General features: G+C 29.0%; 1 protein-coding gene across 1 annotated transcript; it reads left to right on the forward strand.

The window, feature by feature from the left end:
- The first annotated feature begins 1881 nt into the window (after positions 1-1881).
- LOC100200468 (lysophospholipase D GDPD1) lies at positions 1882-9009 on the forward strand. Its single transcript, XM_065816838.1, has 2 exons — positions 1882-3466; positions 8113-9009. Exons 1-2 carry the CDS (start codon positions 3227-3229, stop codon positions 8830-8832), a joined length of 960 nt encoding a protein of 319 aa, XP_065672910.1. The 5' UTR covers positions 1882-3226; the 3' UTR covers positions 8833-9009.
- The last annotated feature ends 8215 nt before the right edge of the window (positions 9010-17224 follow it).

A 17224-nucleotide genomic window follows, 5' to 3' on the forward strand; every position in this document is an offset into this window, starting at 1 on the left:
AAATAGAAATGTGATATGTCAAAGATAAGAAAATAATGCATCTGCATTTTTAAAAATGCAAACTTATAAAGGTGGTAGGTTTTTTAAAATATTTTGATATATTGATATGCTTGTTAAACCTATGATTTGCACAGAGTTGCAGTTTCTGAAATCTTTGAAAAAGCTGATTATTCTGAGCAGAACAAGTCCTGCACAAGTTCAACAGAAATTAAAATTTTTATTTAGTTTGCTGACCATCAATTATTTTGTTTTATGTGTGGTTGATGGAGTTACATGAAAGATAAAGCACTATCAAGTTTTTAGCACATTTGTTATAAAATTACTGAAGGTGTGTCATTATTTTAACATTATAACTTTGCCACAGAGGAGCATCATATGTAATACAATTTAAACAACTTAACCTTTACACTGGAGCATAAATGGAAGCGTCTAATTAGGAGATTTGTACTTGTGTATAGACTTTACAACTAAAGTTATTTTCCTGTATGCGTTGGTTTATTAAGAGTGCTCAAATGATGTCATAGCTGTATATGTTTGACCAAATAAGATAAAAAATAATGTAGCTATATGTAAAAATATTTAGTTTTTATTTTATCTTATTAGATATACACATATGTATGTATGCATGTATATATGTATGTATGTATGTATGTATGTATGTATGTATGTATGTATGTATGTATGTATGTATGTATGTATGTATGTATGTATGTATGTATGTATGTATGTATGTATGTATGTATTTATGTATGTATGTATGTATGTATGTATGTATGTATGTATGTATGTATGTATGTATGTATGTATGTATATATATATATATATATATATATATATATATATATACAGTGGTCAAAGTTGGTGAGAAAAAGTAACGGGATGGTATTCGGCAAATTAAAAAATACCATTCAGCCTAATCATTTTTATATATAGAGATTTATAAAAAGGTGGCGGGATGGTTTATACTTTATAAAAATGTGACAAGATGACATCTCACTGTATCCCGCCCCACTTCGAGCATTGTATATATACAGGGATTTGAAGTAGAATAGGAAATCAAGTAGAACAATGTTAAAAAGTTTAAAGAGTGTGTTCAAAATAATTGGGAGTAGCCCCTCTACCTCATAAATTAAGTCATTTATTGGATTATGACCAAAATTACTACTTACAATCATGATGTACAGATAATATTCATGATCGAAAAGCCCCTTTTATATTATACATAGCTCACAGGTATGATCATAGATGAAGAATGACGTTTTAATCTTGGCAATCTGAGTTGGCATAAAAATTTTTTAGGCGTGTCGATTAATGTCTTTAAAAGTTTAATTGATGCCATTAAAATACTTGAAATTGCTGGAAAGTATTCTTTTAAACTCGTATTTTCTAATTATTTTATTTTATTACAAGTTCTTTTGGATCATCCATAAATTATGCAACTTTAAAATTAATTGTAAGTAAAACAAAAAAGATTTCCCTCGCAGAGTCTTATATTAAATCAAAAAATAGCTGTTTAACTTCAATAAAAATCAATGATCTTCTACTTCTATTAATGAAATAAATTAGGATTTGCCTTGTTTTTAGACAATCAAATTAAAAAAACAACAAAACACAGTGTGTTGGTGGAATGGTTGCAAAAATATATATAGAGAAAGGATATGACTTTGGGATTTGTTGGCTAAGGAGGAGCGGCGTTTCCTCTACTTTAACCCCTGTATGTATATATGTATGTATGTATGTATGTATGTATGTATGTATGTATGTATGTATGTATGTATGTATGTATGTATGTATGTATGTATGTATGTATGTATATATATATATATATACATATATATGCATACACAAATATGCATTTATATTTAATATAAAATAAATTTTAGATAACAATAAAATATTTACAAGATTTATCAGTATGCAGTCCAGGTTTTTTTTAGAATATCCGTGTTTAAGTTATGTGTTTATGAAAACAGGTTAAACAGACAAAGCTATCATTTCTATTACTAACTTAGCATGTCTCAAAAAGAGAATTTTTTTTTTTTTTAATTTGACTTTACTAAAGCTTTTGACTTAATTGCGCATAAATTACTTGCATAATCATATGGCATTGAAGAACATTTAGTACATTGGTTTAAAGATTTTCTGAGAGAACAAACACAAAGAATAGTTATCTGTCATCTATGTAAATGATTTAACACGTAATATAACTAATCATGGCAAACTATATGCCAATTACAAAAAAATTATTTCAGTCATTAATACAGTTGAAGACAGTCAAACGTACAGCAAGACTTGAGTAAGCTGGTTGAATGGAACAAAAAATGGCTATTCAACTTCAATAAAGAAAAAGCAAACTTGAACTGTAGTTATTTAATGTGCAATACACTCGATATGATTTAGAAAAATGTTTCAGTTGTGCAGAGATCTTTTCTTCAGAAAGAGATCTTAGTGTTATGATTTCGATCAATGGATATTTGCAAGAGCTTGCTCTTTTAAAGAACTCTTTTTCGCAATTCAATGAAAGTTCAATGAAATTATTATACATGTCATTAGTTTGTCACACTTGGAATTTAGAGCACCTATATAGAATTTTTATTACCTGAAAGGCATTGGTAAACTTAAAAACATACAATTTAGGGCTACACGAGTAACTAGTTTAAAGAGTGTTTGCTATAAAGACAGACTTAAAAAAATTTAACTTATTTACTTTGAAAACAAGAAATACAAGAGGTAATATGATTCAATATTATAAAAGATATAAAAATATGTATAAAGTTCAGAGGAATCATCCTCCTTGAATAACTAAGTATGCAATAAAAAGTCATACACAGAAAATATAAAAACAACTCATTTGCTCTTCCATAAAATTCAACTTCTTCACAATTCAGAATAGTTCACAAATAGAATAGTCAATAGAGGAGGTAATTAATTTAGATAATGTAAACAACTTCAAAAGCATGTTTAATCATTTCAAAAATAAACAAGATAAAATAAAAATTTAATTAAAAAAGAAACTGTATTTTGCCAAGATAAACAAAATTTAAGACAATTTTTAGGCTTACATTAAATTTGTCTTGTGTACAGCAAAAATTTATTATATCATTATAATTATTATTATTATTACTACTTTAGAGAAACTAAGTTAGCAATAGAAATGATAACAAGTTTTTGAAAATTGATTGCATTAAAAATATTTTTATTGATAAAGATTTTTCCAAAAAATAAAATGATATGGCTATGGGTTGTTCTTGGTGTTTTTATTACTTATCTTATGACATCATTTATCTTTTTAATCAATCCACATCTACTTCATGAGAAGAAAAAACATCCATTTAAATGTAAACATATAAGTCATCGAGGGGGTGCTGGGGAAAATTTGGAAAACACACTGAGTGCATTTCGTCATGCAGCAAGTCAAGGTACAGAGATGTTTGAAATTGATGTTCAATTAACAGCTGATTCACAGGTAAAATTAATCTTAAAATTTTTCAATAACTTTTTTTACTGTTTAGTAAATATGAGGAAATGTTTCCTTTGTATTATTGAGAAGTTGAAATTATTTTTATAAATAATTTTTAATTAAAAAAAATCTTTATTTTAAAAGTAGACTACTTGCCTTCTTGATAACAGAAATAAATAAATAGTTGTTGCTTTGTTAGCAAGAAGTGCCAAGCTCAATTCAAGTTTAGAATTAAGCAAATAAAATAAAAATGAGTAGCTTTCTTGACTGTAGTAACCCTTAGGCTTAGTAGCTTTCTTGACTGTTGACTCAGTAGCTTTCTTAAACTCAGGATCTTTGGGGGAGGTGAAATAAAAAAGTATATATATATATATATATATATATATATATATATATATATATATATATATATATATATATATATATATATATATATATGTATATATATATATATATATATATATATACATATATATATATATATATATATATATATATATATATATATATATATATATATATATATATATATATATATATATATATATGTAGGACTGCTTAAAATGTCAATGATATTGTCATACTAAAATAGGAAGCTGCACAGTACATTCATCAACTAAAGGTTTAAGCAGGTATTATCTATATATGAAGAACTTGTGGATTTAATTTGGCATTTTGAATGATTTTTAATGAATTTTGGCATTTTGAATAAATGGCAATTTTGGCATTTTGAATGAATGGCTATTGGAATGTCAGGTCAGGTTATCCTGCTACTGGTAACATGTAACCCAGTAAAATCTGCTTCATGTCCTGCTGCCTTGTAGGATAAGTCTTTTTAGGCAAAGGCTAGGAGATGCCAACTCTGACTTAAAACACCCCCTGCCTTGGGGCTCTTGGTTGAGTGAATTCTAGAAATGGTGTCTCAATAAAAATTACTCATCTTGGGCAGGTGTTAAATGCATCCAGCTACTATCTTGTAGAAGGCCTCCTAGGCAAAGACTTAAGGGGTAAACAGGTTCTATCTGTTGACCAGCCTCACACACCTTCTTCATTTATTAGGCTGTCGCAGATGAACTTTTAATACATTGTTTCCAGTTTAGGTTGTTGAATACTGGATCTTCTTGACTCAATGCATGGGTTTTGCTTGTGTCTCTGTTTTTATGACTAGGCAACTCATTCTATTATCTCCTAATGAGGTTACAGCTCTAAAACTCAGTTTTATGGTTCTGAGGCCGGTTGGTAGTCAGGTTTCCTAAACTCTGTGGTAGCTCTCAGAGAGGCTGATTCCATCAACAGCTGAAAAATATCAAAGTATTATCAGTGCCATGTTGAGCATGGATGGTGTCCCTGTTTGTACTTTTGGTGTGCATTGCCGAGGCCACATTTGGAGTCCTTTGTTATGACTTAGGGTTTATTAATAGTAATGAGGCAATTGCTTTGGCTATTAAACAGTGTACTGAGTACTATCTATGCTTTGAGTCAAGTTCTTTAACAAATTTAAAAATGAATAAAGTATCAAAAACTATAAAACACAAAAAACCATCGTTATTACCAAGTTCTCTAAACCTATCATTCACTAATATTCGTGGTCTTCGAAGTAACTTTTCTTCTGTTGAGTCTTATCTCTTGCAAAGTTCACCAGACCTACTTCCATATCTATCAGCAAAACAATTCTCCAGAAAACAGATGTCTGTTTATTACTGCTAGAAACCATTATAAAAAAGTTTTGTCTCATGCCAAAGCCCTCTATTCTCAGGTCATGAAATCTCGTATTATATCACAAAAATTAGGCTCTAGTGACTTCTGGAGAATCTTTAACAGTATCAATAATAAGGGCAAATCTGTAATTGCACCTCTCTTGTATGGTTCAGACTTTGTCACATCACTTAAAGACAAAGCTGAATTGTTTGCTAAGAACTTTTCATCAATATCATCTCTTTATTCTGCTAGTTGTGTTCTACCTGATATTGCCAACAAATAAGTTGATCCATTGCTTGTCATTTGTATCATTCCAGCTTCTGTATCAAAAGTGATTTCCTGCTTAGACTCTTCTATAGCTTGTGGCCTGGACAATATACCTGTTATAGTCTTGCAGAAGTGTTCTCCGGAGCTGTTGTCTATACTTTCAAAACTATTCAATGAGTGCTTATCAGAGTCTTGTTTTCCAACCTGCTGGAAAGCGGCATCTGTTATCCCCATTTTCAAAAATTCTGGAGAGCGATCAGTTTTGTCTAACTACCATCCCATTAGTCTTCTTCCTATCATAAGCAAGGTTTTTGAATCTTTAATTAACAAACACTCAATTTCTCATCTTAGATCTAATAACTGACCATCAATATGGATTTCGAGCTTCTCGTTCTACAACTGATTTGCTAACAGTAATAACTGATAGGTTTTATTGTGCATTAGATAAAGGTGGAGAGGTTAAGCCCATCACTTTTGACATTTCGAAAGCTTTTGATAAAGTTTGGCATGCTGGTCTTCTCCATAAGCTTTTTTTCTTGTGGTGTATCTGGCAACATCTTTAAGATTATTGAATCCTTCCTTTCTAATCGTAGTATAAAAGTTGTCCTAGAAGATGGACAGATATCTTTTTCTTATTCTGTAACTTCAGGGGTTCCTCAAGGTTTAGTCCTTGGCCCCATACTCTTTTTTAATTTACATTAATGATCTTCCAGATATTCTCACATCTAAGGTGACATTGTTTGCTGATGATACTACCATTTATTCTTGTCGATTAGAAGCCAACACTCTCTGAATGCTTAAAGGGGGCATTTGAGCTTGAAAAGGATCTCACTTCTGCTACAGCATGGAGCTCACAGTGGCTAGTGAACTTTAATTCAGCTAAACTCAATTGTTTTCAGCCAAATCTGTTGCAAAACTAGTATCTACTAAGGTTGATGCTAATTTTGCAACATCTTTTTATCAAGCTTGATACTTTCTTACTCCGGATTCTATTCATTATCTCTATAAATCTCAAATCCGGCCTTGTATGGAATACTGTTGCCATATCTGGGGCGGATCTTTTAATGATGTCTTTTCTCTTTTAGACAATGTGCAAAAACGCATTGTAAACATAGTTGGATCTGTTTATGCAGCCAACCTCCAACCATTATCACATTGTCGTAATGTTGCTTTTCTTTCTCTTTTTTACAGATACTATAATGGGCACTGCTTTAAAAAACAAGTGTCTCTTGTGCCATCTACTAAAACTCATTCTTGTGTTACTCGTTATTAAATCACAATTAAATCTCAAATTAATCACAATTAAATCCTTTTTCTGTGACTGTTCCTAAGTGCTCCAAAACCTCTTATTTGTCTAGTTTTTTTCCTTGAACATCAGTTCTTTGGAATTCGCTTCCTTCGTCTTGCTTTCCTGATTCATATAATTTGCAATCCTTTAAGTCGTCTGTCAATCGTTATCTTGCTCTATAATCATCATCTTTTCTCTTCCAGTAACTTCCAACTTTTATTAGTGCTTGCTTGCAGCTTTGTTGGATGTCAAGATGCTTAAAAAAAAAAATTTAGCATATTTAAATATGCACAATATATTAGGACAATGCTGATCTAAATAAGTAAAAAAATGTATATATATAAATATATATATATATATATATATATATATATATATATATATAATATATATATATATATATATATATATATATATATATATACCAATAGTAATGGCCTTAAATATGCTGTTTGCGGTAAAAAAATCGCTGTTAGCTTGTCTATGGTATATAAACTGACATAATTAAGGTTTGATTACAACAAAACGCATAATTTAATTGAGGAAACTAATTAAATTTAATGTTTTTTTTAAAAAACCACAAAAACTAAAATTAAAAAACTAGAATAGTTTGAAAAACATTCTGAATGTTTTAATTTTATTTTTTAAAAAATAAAAGCATTTTGAATGTTTAATTTTTATTTTTTTACTGTATAACATGCGCAGAGTGTTGCTTCATTGACTATCTTATAGACTGCTGCTACAAGTGAGTGCTGCTACATCGACTATCTTATAGCCTGCTGCTCCAAGGAAGTGCTGCTACATTGACTGTGGGTTTAGTTGGGGCAGGCAGTCTATCAAATAATAAAAAAGAAACTTGAAAAAAAAAGTTTTTAAAACAATTAAAAAAAAAACAACCTAAAATTGACCTGATAATGTTAAAATTAAAAATGACCAAGCAAGAACATATGCATATATACATTACCTTAGATTAGTCCTCAAACTATTAGTAAACAACCATGAAATGTAAACTTTTATTTCAGAATATATATTGTTATTGTTGTTGTTGTTGTTGTTGTTGTTGTTGTTGTTGTTGTTGTTGTTGTTGTTGTTATTGTTGTTGTTGTTGTTGTTGTTGTTATATATTGGCATAGCCATATAGTTAGCACATTAAAAGATTAAGGATTAAAAGATTATTAATTAATTAAAAAAAATCTAAATCAATGTTTACAAAAAAAGTTTATTTAAGTAATCCAAACCAGAAATTTAAAGGTTAAATTTTTTGTCCGAATGTTACCCAGCTTGATTAAAAAGAGCAATAAGGGGGAAAAAATATTGATATATTTAATTATATTGTTGAGTTATTGAAAGTATTGTAATTTCTAGTTATTTATATTAAAATAATAAAATTTTGATTTAGGTTGTTATATCTCATGATAATCATTTGCAGCGGTTAACTGGTGAAGATTGTTACATTTCAGATTTAAATTATAACGATTTGCCTTTGTTACTTCACACTTTGACTGTAACTTTTAATCCAAATGAAACTACTACTTGTTCAAACAATGATAGAAAGATACCTTTACTTCAAAATTTGTTTGATGAGTTTCCAACAATGCCTATAAACATAGATGTTAAGACTCATAATGAAAATTTAGTAAATGAGGTTCTTCAACTGATAGAAAAGTATAATAGAAAAAATTTGATAGCATTGGGGTCTGTTAATAATAAAACTGCAAAATTATTGTATAGAAAAGAAAGAAATATTCCATATTTTTTTTCTGTTAAGCAAGCTATTTTACTGGTTGTGTCTTTTTACCTTGGAATTTTACCTTTTCTTAGTATTAAAGAACATTTCTTTGAAATACCATTTATTCGGGCATTTTTAAGACACCCAGATATTCCAATGTTTTTTAAAGTTATTTTACATATATGTGATTGGTTATTAAGAAGCCCGACTCTTTACAAACACCTTCAAAAACGTGGCATACAAGTTTTCATTTGGGTCATTAATAAAGAAGATGATTTTAAATATTGCTTTGAATATTTAAAAGTCGATGGAATCATGACAGACTATCCAACAAGATTATCCAAATATCTTAATAAGAAAATTGGTTATAAAACAATATCTCCCCAATAATTTTTTTATAAATGTTTTTTACTTGTTCATTTATACAATTTTATTTAGTTAACTGCTGTAATTAATAGGTAAATGTTGTGAATTTTTCTTATTTATTGTTTTCAAAGAATTTTAAACGTTTATAATATTTATTGTTTAAAATATGTTAATAAATTTGTGTATGTTAAAGTTGTTAAATATTTTGAAGTATTATTTTTAGACAGTATACAAAGTTTTACAAATATTTTGAAGTACTATTTTTAGACAGTATACAAAGTTTTGCAAATGACATATTCTCTTATTTTTTTAAAAAGAGTTTAAGTAGTATAGTTTGAAATTTTTCTCTTTTCTAATTGAACTGGTATTCCATACTGTCCAGTAAGAGAGCGGGATTGATACTTGACCAGGGTTTGGGGTGGGTTTGATAAAAGATGGGTTTGTGATTGGGGCTGCATAAACATACATTTTAGGATACATCCTAAGATATGTTATTTTTATTTAAATTTTATGTTATATTTGTATGTAAATATATAAATATCATCATGTTAATCATGTTTATCATCACAATCATGATCATGATCATCATTGCTTCATCATGATTATGATCATTGCTTTATCCTCCCCAATTTGCAAAAGCCTCCCCAGTTTCTCTTGCAAAAAAAATCTTAGCTCAGTTAAGGAAAGAAGATGCTTTGCATCTTTTCTTTTTTGCATCTTAACTGAACATTCCTTAACTGAAGCTTGTTAATACCATATGCACTTTCTTCAAGTTTTCTTATTTCTACATCTTCTTATTTCTCATGAAACTGCTATCTCTCTACATGATACTCAAATCATTTGAATATTTATTGGTCAACATACCCAAACCACTTTAATCTTCTCTGAAACTATTCCTAATCTCTGTTAAGATCATGACTTTTTTTATTGAGCTGTTAGAGTCACACCACACATCCATCTGATCATTATCTTCTCTCTCAGTAAATACTACACCATATAAATAGAGGAGAGTTGAAGAAATCAGAACACTTACATTTATTTTGAAAATAAAATGTCTCATGGCTATATTTTGTATTCCTCTAGTAAAATGTTTTATTTTCTATGATTTGAGAGGCATCGAAAGTTATCCCTTTAAATTGCAGGTGTACCATTAATATAAAGCTTTTTTGTGATTTATTTTTTAGATGATCTAGTTTGATGTTCACTAGTGTGATCAATCAATAAAACAATCAATAAAAAGTATTTTCATGTTTAACACAATGGGATTTAAAATGCAAGTAACAAAATATTTTACAAATTGCTGCAAGCATGATATGACAGAGATACAACAAAATAATTCAAAGTTTTCTTGGATCAGCACTATAAAGTTTTTCTTGCTTAATCAGTGTTAAAATCAAAAGATTGAAGAAATAGTTCAGGTGCAATTTAAAAATAAATAGTTATAAAAATAAGCTTCAAAAATAATAGTTTGTTTAGTGATTATTTAGTGAGTTTATTTAGTGATAAAATAAAAGAATGTCATAATAACAACAATCTAGATCTTCCTATATTTATGAACGGTAATGTACTTGATGAGTTGTGTACCCTTTGTCTTCCAGGATTAACTCCAACTCTTTTTTGGAAACCAAATATCAAATCCATTGCAAAACTAGTATCTGCCAAAGTTGCATCTCTTTATCGTGCTCACTACTTCCTTATTCTGGCCTCTATTCTTTATCTCTATAAATCTCAAATTTGTCCTTGTATTAAATACTGCTGCTATATATGTAGTGGATCTTCCAATAATGCCCTTTCTCTTTTGGACAAGGTGCAAAAGTGCATTCTAAACATTGTTGGACCTGCTGTTGTAGACAACCTTTAATCATTGTCACATCTTCATAATGTTGTTTCTCTTTTCTATAAATACTATAATGGACACTGCTCTAAAGAGCTAGCGTCTCTAGTGCTATCTACTAAAATTCATTCTCGTGTTACTCGTCATTCAATTAAGTCTCATCCTTTTACTATGACTGTTCCTAAGTGCTTAAAAAATTCTTATTTATCTAGTTTTTTTCCTCGAACATCAGTTTTTGGAATTTGATCTCTTCATCTTGTTTTCCTGATTCATATAATTACAATCTTTTAAGTCAACTGTTAATTGTTAGCTTTATAAACTTCATCTTTTCTGTTCCAGTAATTTCCAACTCTAAAAGTGGTTACTTGCAGCTTTGTTGGAAACGAAGATTTGTTGCTGTAAAGATCAAAATAATTTTTAATTAATTTCTGTTGAGTTTACTGGGGTTTTTTTAAAAAGAAGCAAGCTGTTTCAATTAAGGAATCATAGTATTTCAATTTAAGAAACAGGTTGCCTCTTTTTGCGACAAAACTGGTTTTTTCCCCAATAATCAATGAAGACAAATTATGGTCAAAAATACAGTAGGGTTGTCTGTTTGTATTAATGGAATCATAAATGTTGTATAGTTTAACCATCTTCAGTTAAAAAAATATTTATTCCTTAATTTTGGCAACTTGTATAAATATGTAAGGATATTGTATGTCAACATATTGTTAAACAGCAAATATATATGTTTATATTCATACATATTCATATTATATACCAGTATTTAATAAATTGTAAATATGTGTATAAATTTATAAGATATAATTTATATTGTATTATAAATTTTTTCCTAGCCCTGGCTATCAATCGCTGCTAAATTTTATAATTTTGCCAGGGCTAAGTTTGTAAAAAGTCCCATATTTAACTATTGTCAGGGCCCTGGTCCCAGCCATTTACTGTTGTTTAAAAAGAGCTTATTGTGTAAAAATAAATTTTATTAGATTTTACTCTAATAATCTGTTAACTACTTAGTTTTATAATTAATATTCTAGAAAAAATTTTTTAAAAAATACTTCAAATTAACGTGAAAAGTCAAAAAAGTAAAATCTCAAAAATAATAAATGAATAATATAAAGGTCTCTATTTATAAATAATCCTTTTTTAACAAAAACTTAAAATATTTATTATAACAAGGTTTATTTAGGACAATTTTTTATGAGATGCTGTTTATGTTTTTTTGTTTGGTTAATGAATACTAATAACACTTAATAATAAGGCTTCTTTTGAGGCACAGGGTGACACAGATTCAAAAGTTCAAAAAGCTTTTTTTGTAGTAACTTTTTCTTTCAATATATAACTACATAAATTAAAAATTCAGATCAAAATATGAGGATATTTTGTACTTTGTGAGTTTTTCTTTTATACCTAAAAATTAATTGATTGCTGGTTTTGAAATAACTAAACTAAATGTGCGTAGAACAAGAAATGTTTAAACTTGGGCTTGCAGTTTTTGCAGGAGGTTATTTGTCGGCATCCTTGATTCTTTTGCATAATCCCTGTTTAGTTCACAAGAAAAAGAAAGTATTATTTTCAAGTCAGCACATAAGTCATCGTGGAGGGGCTGGAGAAAATTTAGAAAATACATTAACAGCTTTTCGTCATGCAATAGAAGTGGGAACACAGATGCTAGAATTAGATGTTCACTTGACAGCAGATGGTCAGGTAATGTTACTAACAATATTTCCATTTAGGTTTATTCTTTTTTTATTTACAATCTGAAAAGCCTCAGAGTCCTATAACGGTGTTGTTAATTTTATGTTGTAGTTGTACGTTAACAAGCCAATGTTTCTAGTTAACTTGTTTAGTTGCTAAGTGTTTTCAATTTAATTGCTAACTTGTTTAATTGCTAATTTGTTTAATTGCTAACTAGCAAATATACAAGTTTCTCAACTTTCTTGTCTTAATTTTTTTTTCAACTCAGGTTCATATTTTTCATGACCAATTTTCCACAAAATGCATCTAATATTGACTGCTTATGATTATACCATTTTAAGATCTTGCTTGTAGTAATATACTCTAGTTTTGAATGTTAACTTTAATGTATATTTGCATTTTTGAGTTTCAATTTCAATTTGGTAATTCAGTGGAACCTAATTTCAATTTATTTGAAATTAAGTGTCACTAATGTTGATTACTGATTTTTTGTCACTGAGGCGAACCCCTGATTTGGTATTACTAGAATGGCCACTGTGTAGTGCTGAGACTGCAAAAAATTAAAAGTTTTTGTTTAAAGCACAAGTTCTAAACCAATAAACAATGTTTTTTTTTCCAAATTATTGTTTCATTATTTTTTAAGCAGTTATAGATTCATTAATGAAAATGATTGAAGAACTTAGCTTTTCACCAAGTTGGCTTTTAGCTTATATGTATGTGTGTTTGTTGTGTTTGTGTGTTTTTTGGGTACTTTTAGAGTAGAATGGAATCTAATTTAATTGTTTTAATGTATAACATAATTTTTTAATTTCCTGGCTGGGTCATAGTAATCATTAACTTTATACTTTTATTCAAGATATATAAGAGAAATTTTGGAATAATTGTTGTGGCTGTAGTCAAATAGATCATTACTTCAATAAAATAATAATAGTGTATATATGGTCTACATGTAAATACTAAGTGAATACTTTTTTATTATCATATATATTTTTGTATACTTGAAAGAGTACTCAATAGATAAACTAGAGCTATATAGTATGATATATTAATTACTGCTACCCGCAGTAGCAGGAATTAGCTAAATTGCTAATATTTATTATATAATATTGCTACTCAGAGTTTCATGTGTTACCACAATCATCAGGAAAGTAGTAAAAAATTTATTTTGCAACGATTTGTTTAGCAGAAGTATATGTGTTTTAGATCATTTCGGGGTGGAAATTGTTTAGCAGTCAATGTTAGTAATACTTTTGTTATTAGCTAGTTACTGTTACTAAACAGCTAAATATTTTAATGGGTATTTTTAGATAATATGTACACACAGATATATATATATATATATATATATATATATATATATATATATATATATATATATATATATATATCTATATATATATATATATATATATATATATATATATATATATATATATATATATATATATATATATATATATATATATATATATATATATATATATATATATATATATATATATATATATATATATATATATATATATATATATATATATATATTAGGGATATGACTTTTTAATTTTTTTTCAAATAAAATGTTTCCTGTATCATAAATCGATGAACTTTTACCTAAAATCATGAAAAAAGGCCCAAATAGCTTTCTGCAACAAAAAAAGGTCACCCCCAAAATAAAAATTTGATTTACCATTTTTATACATTCATTTTTGACCGATGTTTTAATCTTAAGCTTAATTCTCAGCTTAATTCTATTTATTTCATTATTTTGTTATGAATTTATAAATATAACGCCACACGTTACCATGGCAACGAAACGGCCGTGTGCCGACAAATACTTGGAATTGTTATGTGATGACGTCATTGTGTTACCACGGTGATATAGACGACTGTAACAGACTGTAGAAGATTATAGAACTTAGTAGAACATTCTGGAAGCTCTAAATAATTATATAAGCGAGCTGCTGTCAGAGCTCAGTGTTGATAATGTGAATAGTTCTATGAAGTACTCTGCGTGTAACTGAGCTAATAAGGAACTACTGTAGCGAACTAAAGACGCTGTAAGTGTACGAAGTATAAGTAGTTGTAGCATTATCGTTAGGATACGGACTGGATTATCGAACTGTTATCAACAATTGACTGGATTATCGAACTATAATTGGATTACTATACAGTTAAAGTATTTTATTAATTAAACGACTTTATTAAACGGATATTTACGCTCAGCTATCCGTAAAGTCGTAACAATATTATATGATGTCTCACAAGAAAAGTCATACCACAGTAACAAAGAACAAGAAGACTTGGAAGAAGAGGAAGCGTGGCTATAGAAGAACATTCACTCGATGAAAAATCCAGAATACCACTTCAATTGCAGATCGTAGGAAGATACCAGTTTTTCGGAGCATATTTTAAAGGAAGAAAAGAACGAATAGACCAAATTTCTAAGGAAATTACAAAATTGTGGGACAATAAACTGAATTTTCCACGTGTGTCTGATCAATTGATAAGAGCAAAGCTTATGAAGGTGCTGAAGGTCTATGATGAATGTGTCAAGCGTGGAAAATATGATGTTCTCAATGCATTATTTGACATCACGAAAGTGAATGGCCAGTGGTTATCCTCGGAAGATAAACGTCTATACCACCTACAAAAAGAAAGTAAAGGACAGGTGGGGTACTCAACAGGACAAGTGGCAAGTAAAGAAACCATTCACCCTTCCAAGAGAAGGAAAGTCCAGTCTGGAACAGCAATACCTTCCACATCACAAGTCCTGTCTACCACAGACAGTGGTACTGAATCTGAAAACTGCAAAAGTAAGAGTGAAGATGATGAAGACGACGACGGTGATAAAGACGATGATGAGGACACTCAGAAAAAAACTAGAAAGCACTACAAAAGTAAATTTGCTGTAAGTATGGTTACATCAAGTGGAGTTTCCACAAAGAAAGCTGCTAAAATATGCAATGTATTATCACAACAAGGTATTGATATTCCAACTCCAAGTCAATCAGCAATTTACAAGTCCATATTCAAAGAGGCAGGTAAATTAAAAAAAGAAATGATACAACAACTTAAAATGGAACAGTGGTCCTTACACTTTGACGGCAAACGAATAGATGATAAGGAATATCAGGTAGTTGTACTTCAGAATGAAAGAACTGACGTGAAACTTGATGCACTGCGTTTAAAAGATGGCAAAGCTGAAACTGTTGCTGAAAAAATTGCCAAACTTATTGATGAATACAATTTGTGGAATTCAATTAAGATGATCATTACTGATACAACAAACGTCAATACTGGGAAGAGAAATGGAGTTGTTGTGAAGTTGCAACGTATGTTTAAATTAAAGGGTGTCACAATACCACAATTTATCGGTTGTCAGCATCACGTACTAGACAGGATTCTCCGTCTGGTGATGGACGAAGAACTTGGGGGTGATACCAAATCTCCAAACATTGAATACCCATTTGTGTCTGAACTGTTGAATAAGTATGATGAACTGAAGGATAAGTTTGTGAATGGAACTGTAGAAATTCTTGATAAATCAGGGTGGAAAGACGATATGAAGTTTTTGTACCATTTAACAAGAGTGTTTAGGTTCTATGAAGAACAAAGAAACTTCCCTCTGATTCACTTTCAGAACATTCCTAATATGAGCAATGCCAGATGGAACTCAAGAGCCATTCTCGCCATTCTGGCGTTCATTCTTATGCCTGAAGCGAGAAAGAATTTGGAGAAGGTTTGCAGGTTCATTTCATATGAGTGGGCAGAACATTGGTTTAGTAGTCAAAAGTACAATGACAATGACTTCAAGAATTTATCTGATGTATTGAAGCCTTACAAAAAGGCATTGCAGTCATTCAAAAATCACTGGAAGAAAGAGCCATCCGTCATCGACATACCACGAAGTAATCAGATAGCTGAACGTGCAATCAAGGTGATGCAAGACCTGTATGCTTCCTGCAGAAAGAAAGACAAACTGCAACTTCGATTCATTCTAAGTAATAAGCGCTAGACTCTTTATGAGACGTGAGCATCATGTGACCCATGTACTAAACACAGTAGGCCTATAGACACAGACAGTTATGTATATTGTTGTACTAGACGCTTTGATACTGTTAATTTTGTAATACTTGTATAATTATATATCACATAATGTTTTTTGTTATATCACAGTACATGTTGCATAAATAAATAAAATAACAACAGGAGTATGACTCTTACAACATCTTCAGCCTTTAATATTCATTTACTGTACAAAAGTGTACCTATTGAAAATTCGATTTTTTGGTTTTGGGGTGACCTTTTTTCAAAATATGTCAAAATGAAACATCTATTCGTTCTTTTTACATAAAAGTTCATTGAATTACGATACAGGCCTAGTAGGTTGCAAAAAAGTCATATCCCTAATATATATACATATATATTTATATGTATATATATATATATATATATATATATATATATATATATATATATATATATATATATGCATATATATATATATATATATATATATATATATATATATATATATATGTGTGTGTGTGAGTGTATATATATATGTATATATATATATATATATATATATATATATATATATATATATATATATATATATATATATATATATATATATATATATATATAATTAAATGGTTCTTCTTTTTTATTGAAGTCAAATTATATAATATATATATCAATAGTTCTATCAAATATATCATTGATATTTTCAATAATTTTATGGTTTAATGAAATATATTTATACAATAAAATTATGTTTGGCTTTGATATTTTGAGTATTCATTACCATCAAAATACAATTTTTAATCAACAAAATTCTTTTTTCACTTTTTTATCACTAACTCATTGTCAGAATTCAAT

The sequence above is a fragment of the Hydra vulgaris genome, chromosome 13, assembly GCF_038396675.1.
Source record: "Hydra vulgaris chromosome 13, alternate assembly HydraT2T_AEP".
Taxonomy (NCBI): Eukaryota; Metazoa; Cnidaria; class Hydrozoa; order Anthoathecata; family Hydridae; genus Hydra; species Hydra vulgaris.

Excerpts from the sequence above, each read along its gene's own strand:
- LOC100200468 (XM_065816838.1), top strand. The coding sequence starts at position 3,227 with ATGATATGGCTATGGGTTGTTCTTGGTGTTTTTATTACTTATCTTATG. Across the intron at positions 3,467-8,112 it reads AATTAACAGCTGATTCACAG|GTTGTTATATCTCATGATAA; the intron begins GTAAAATTAATC and ends ATTTTGATTTAG.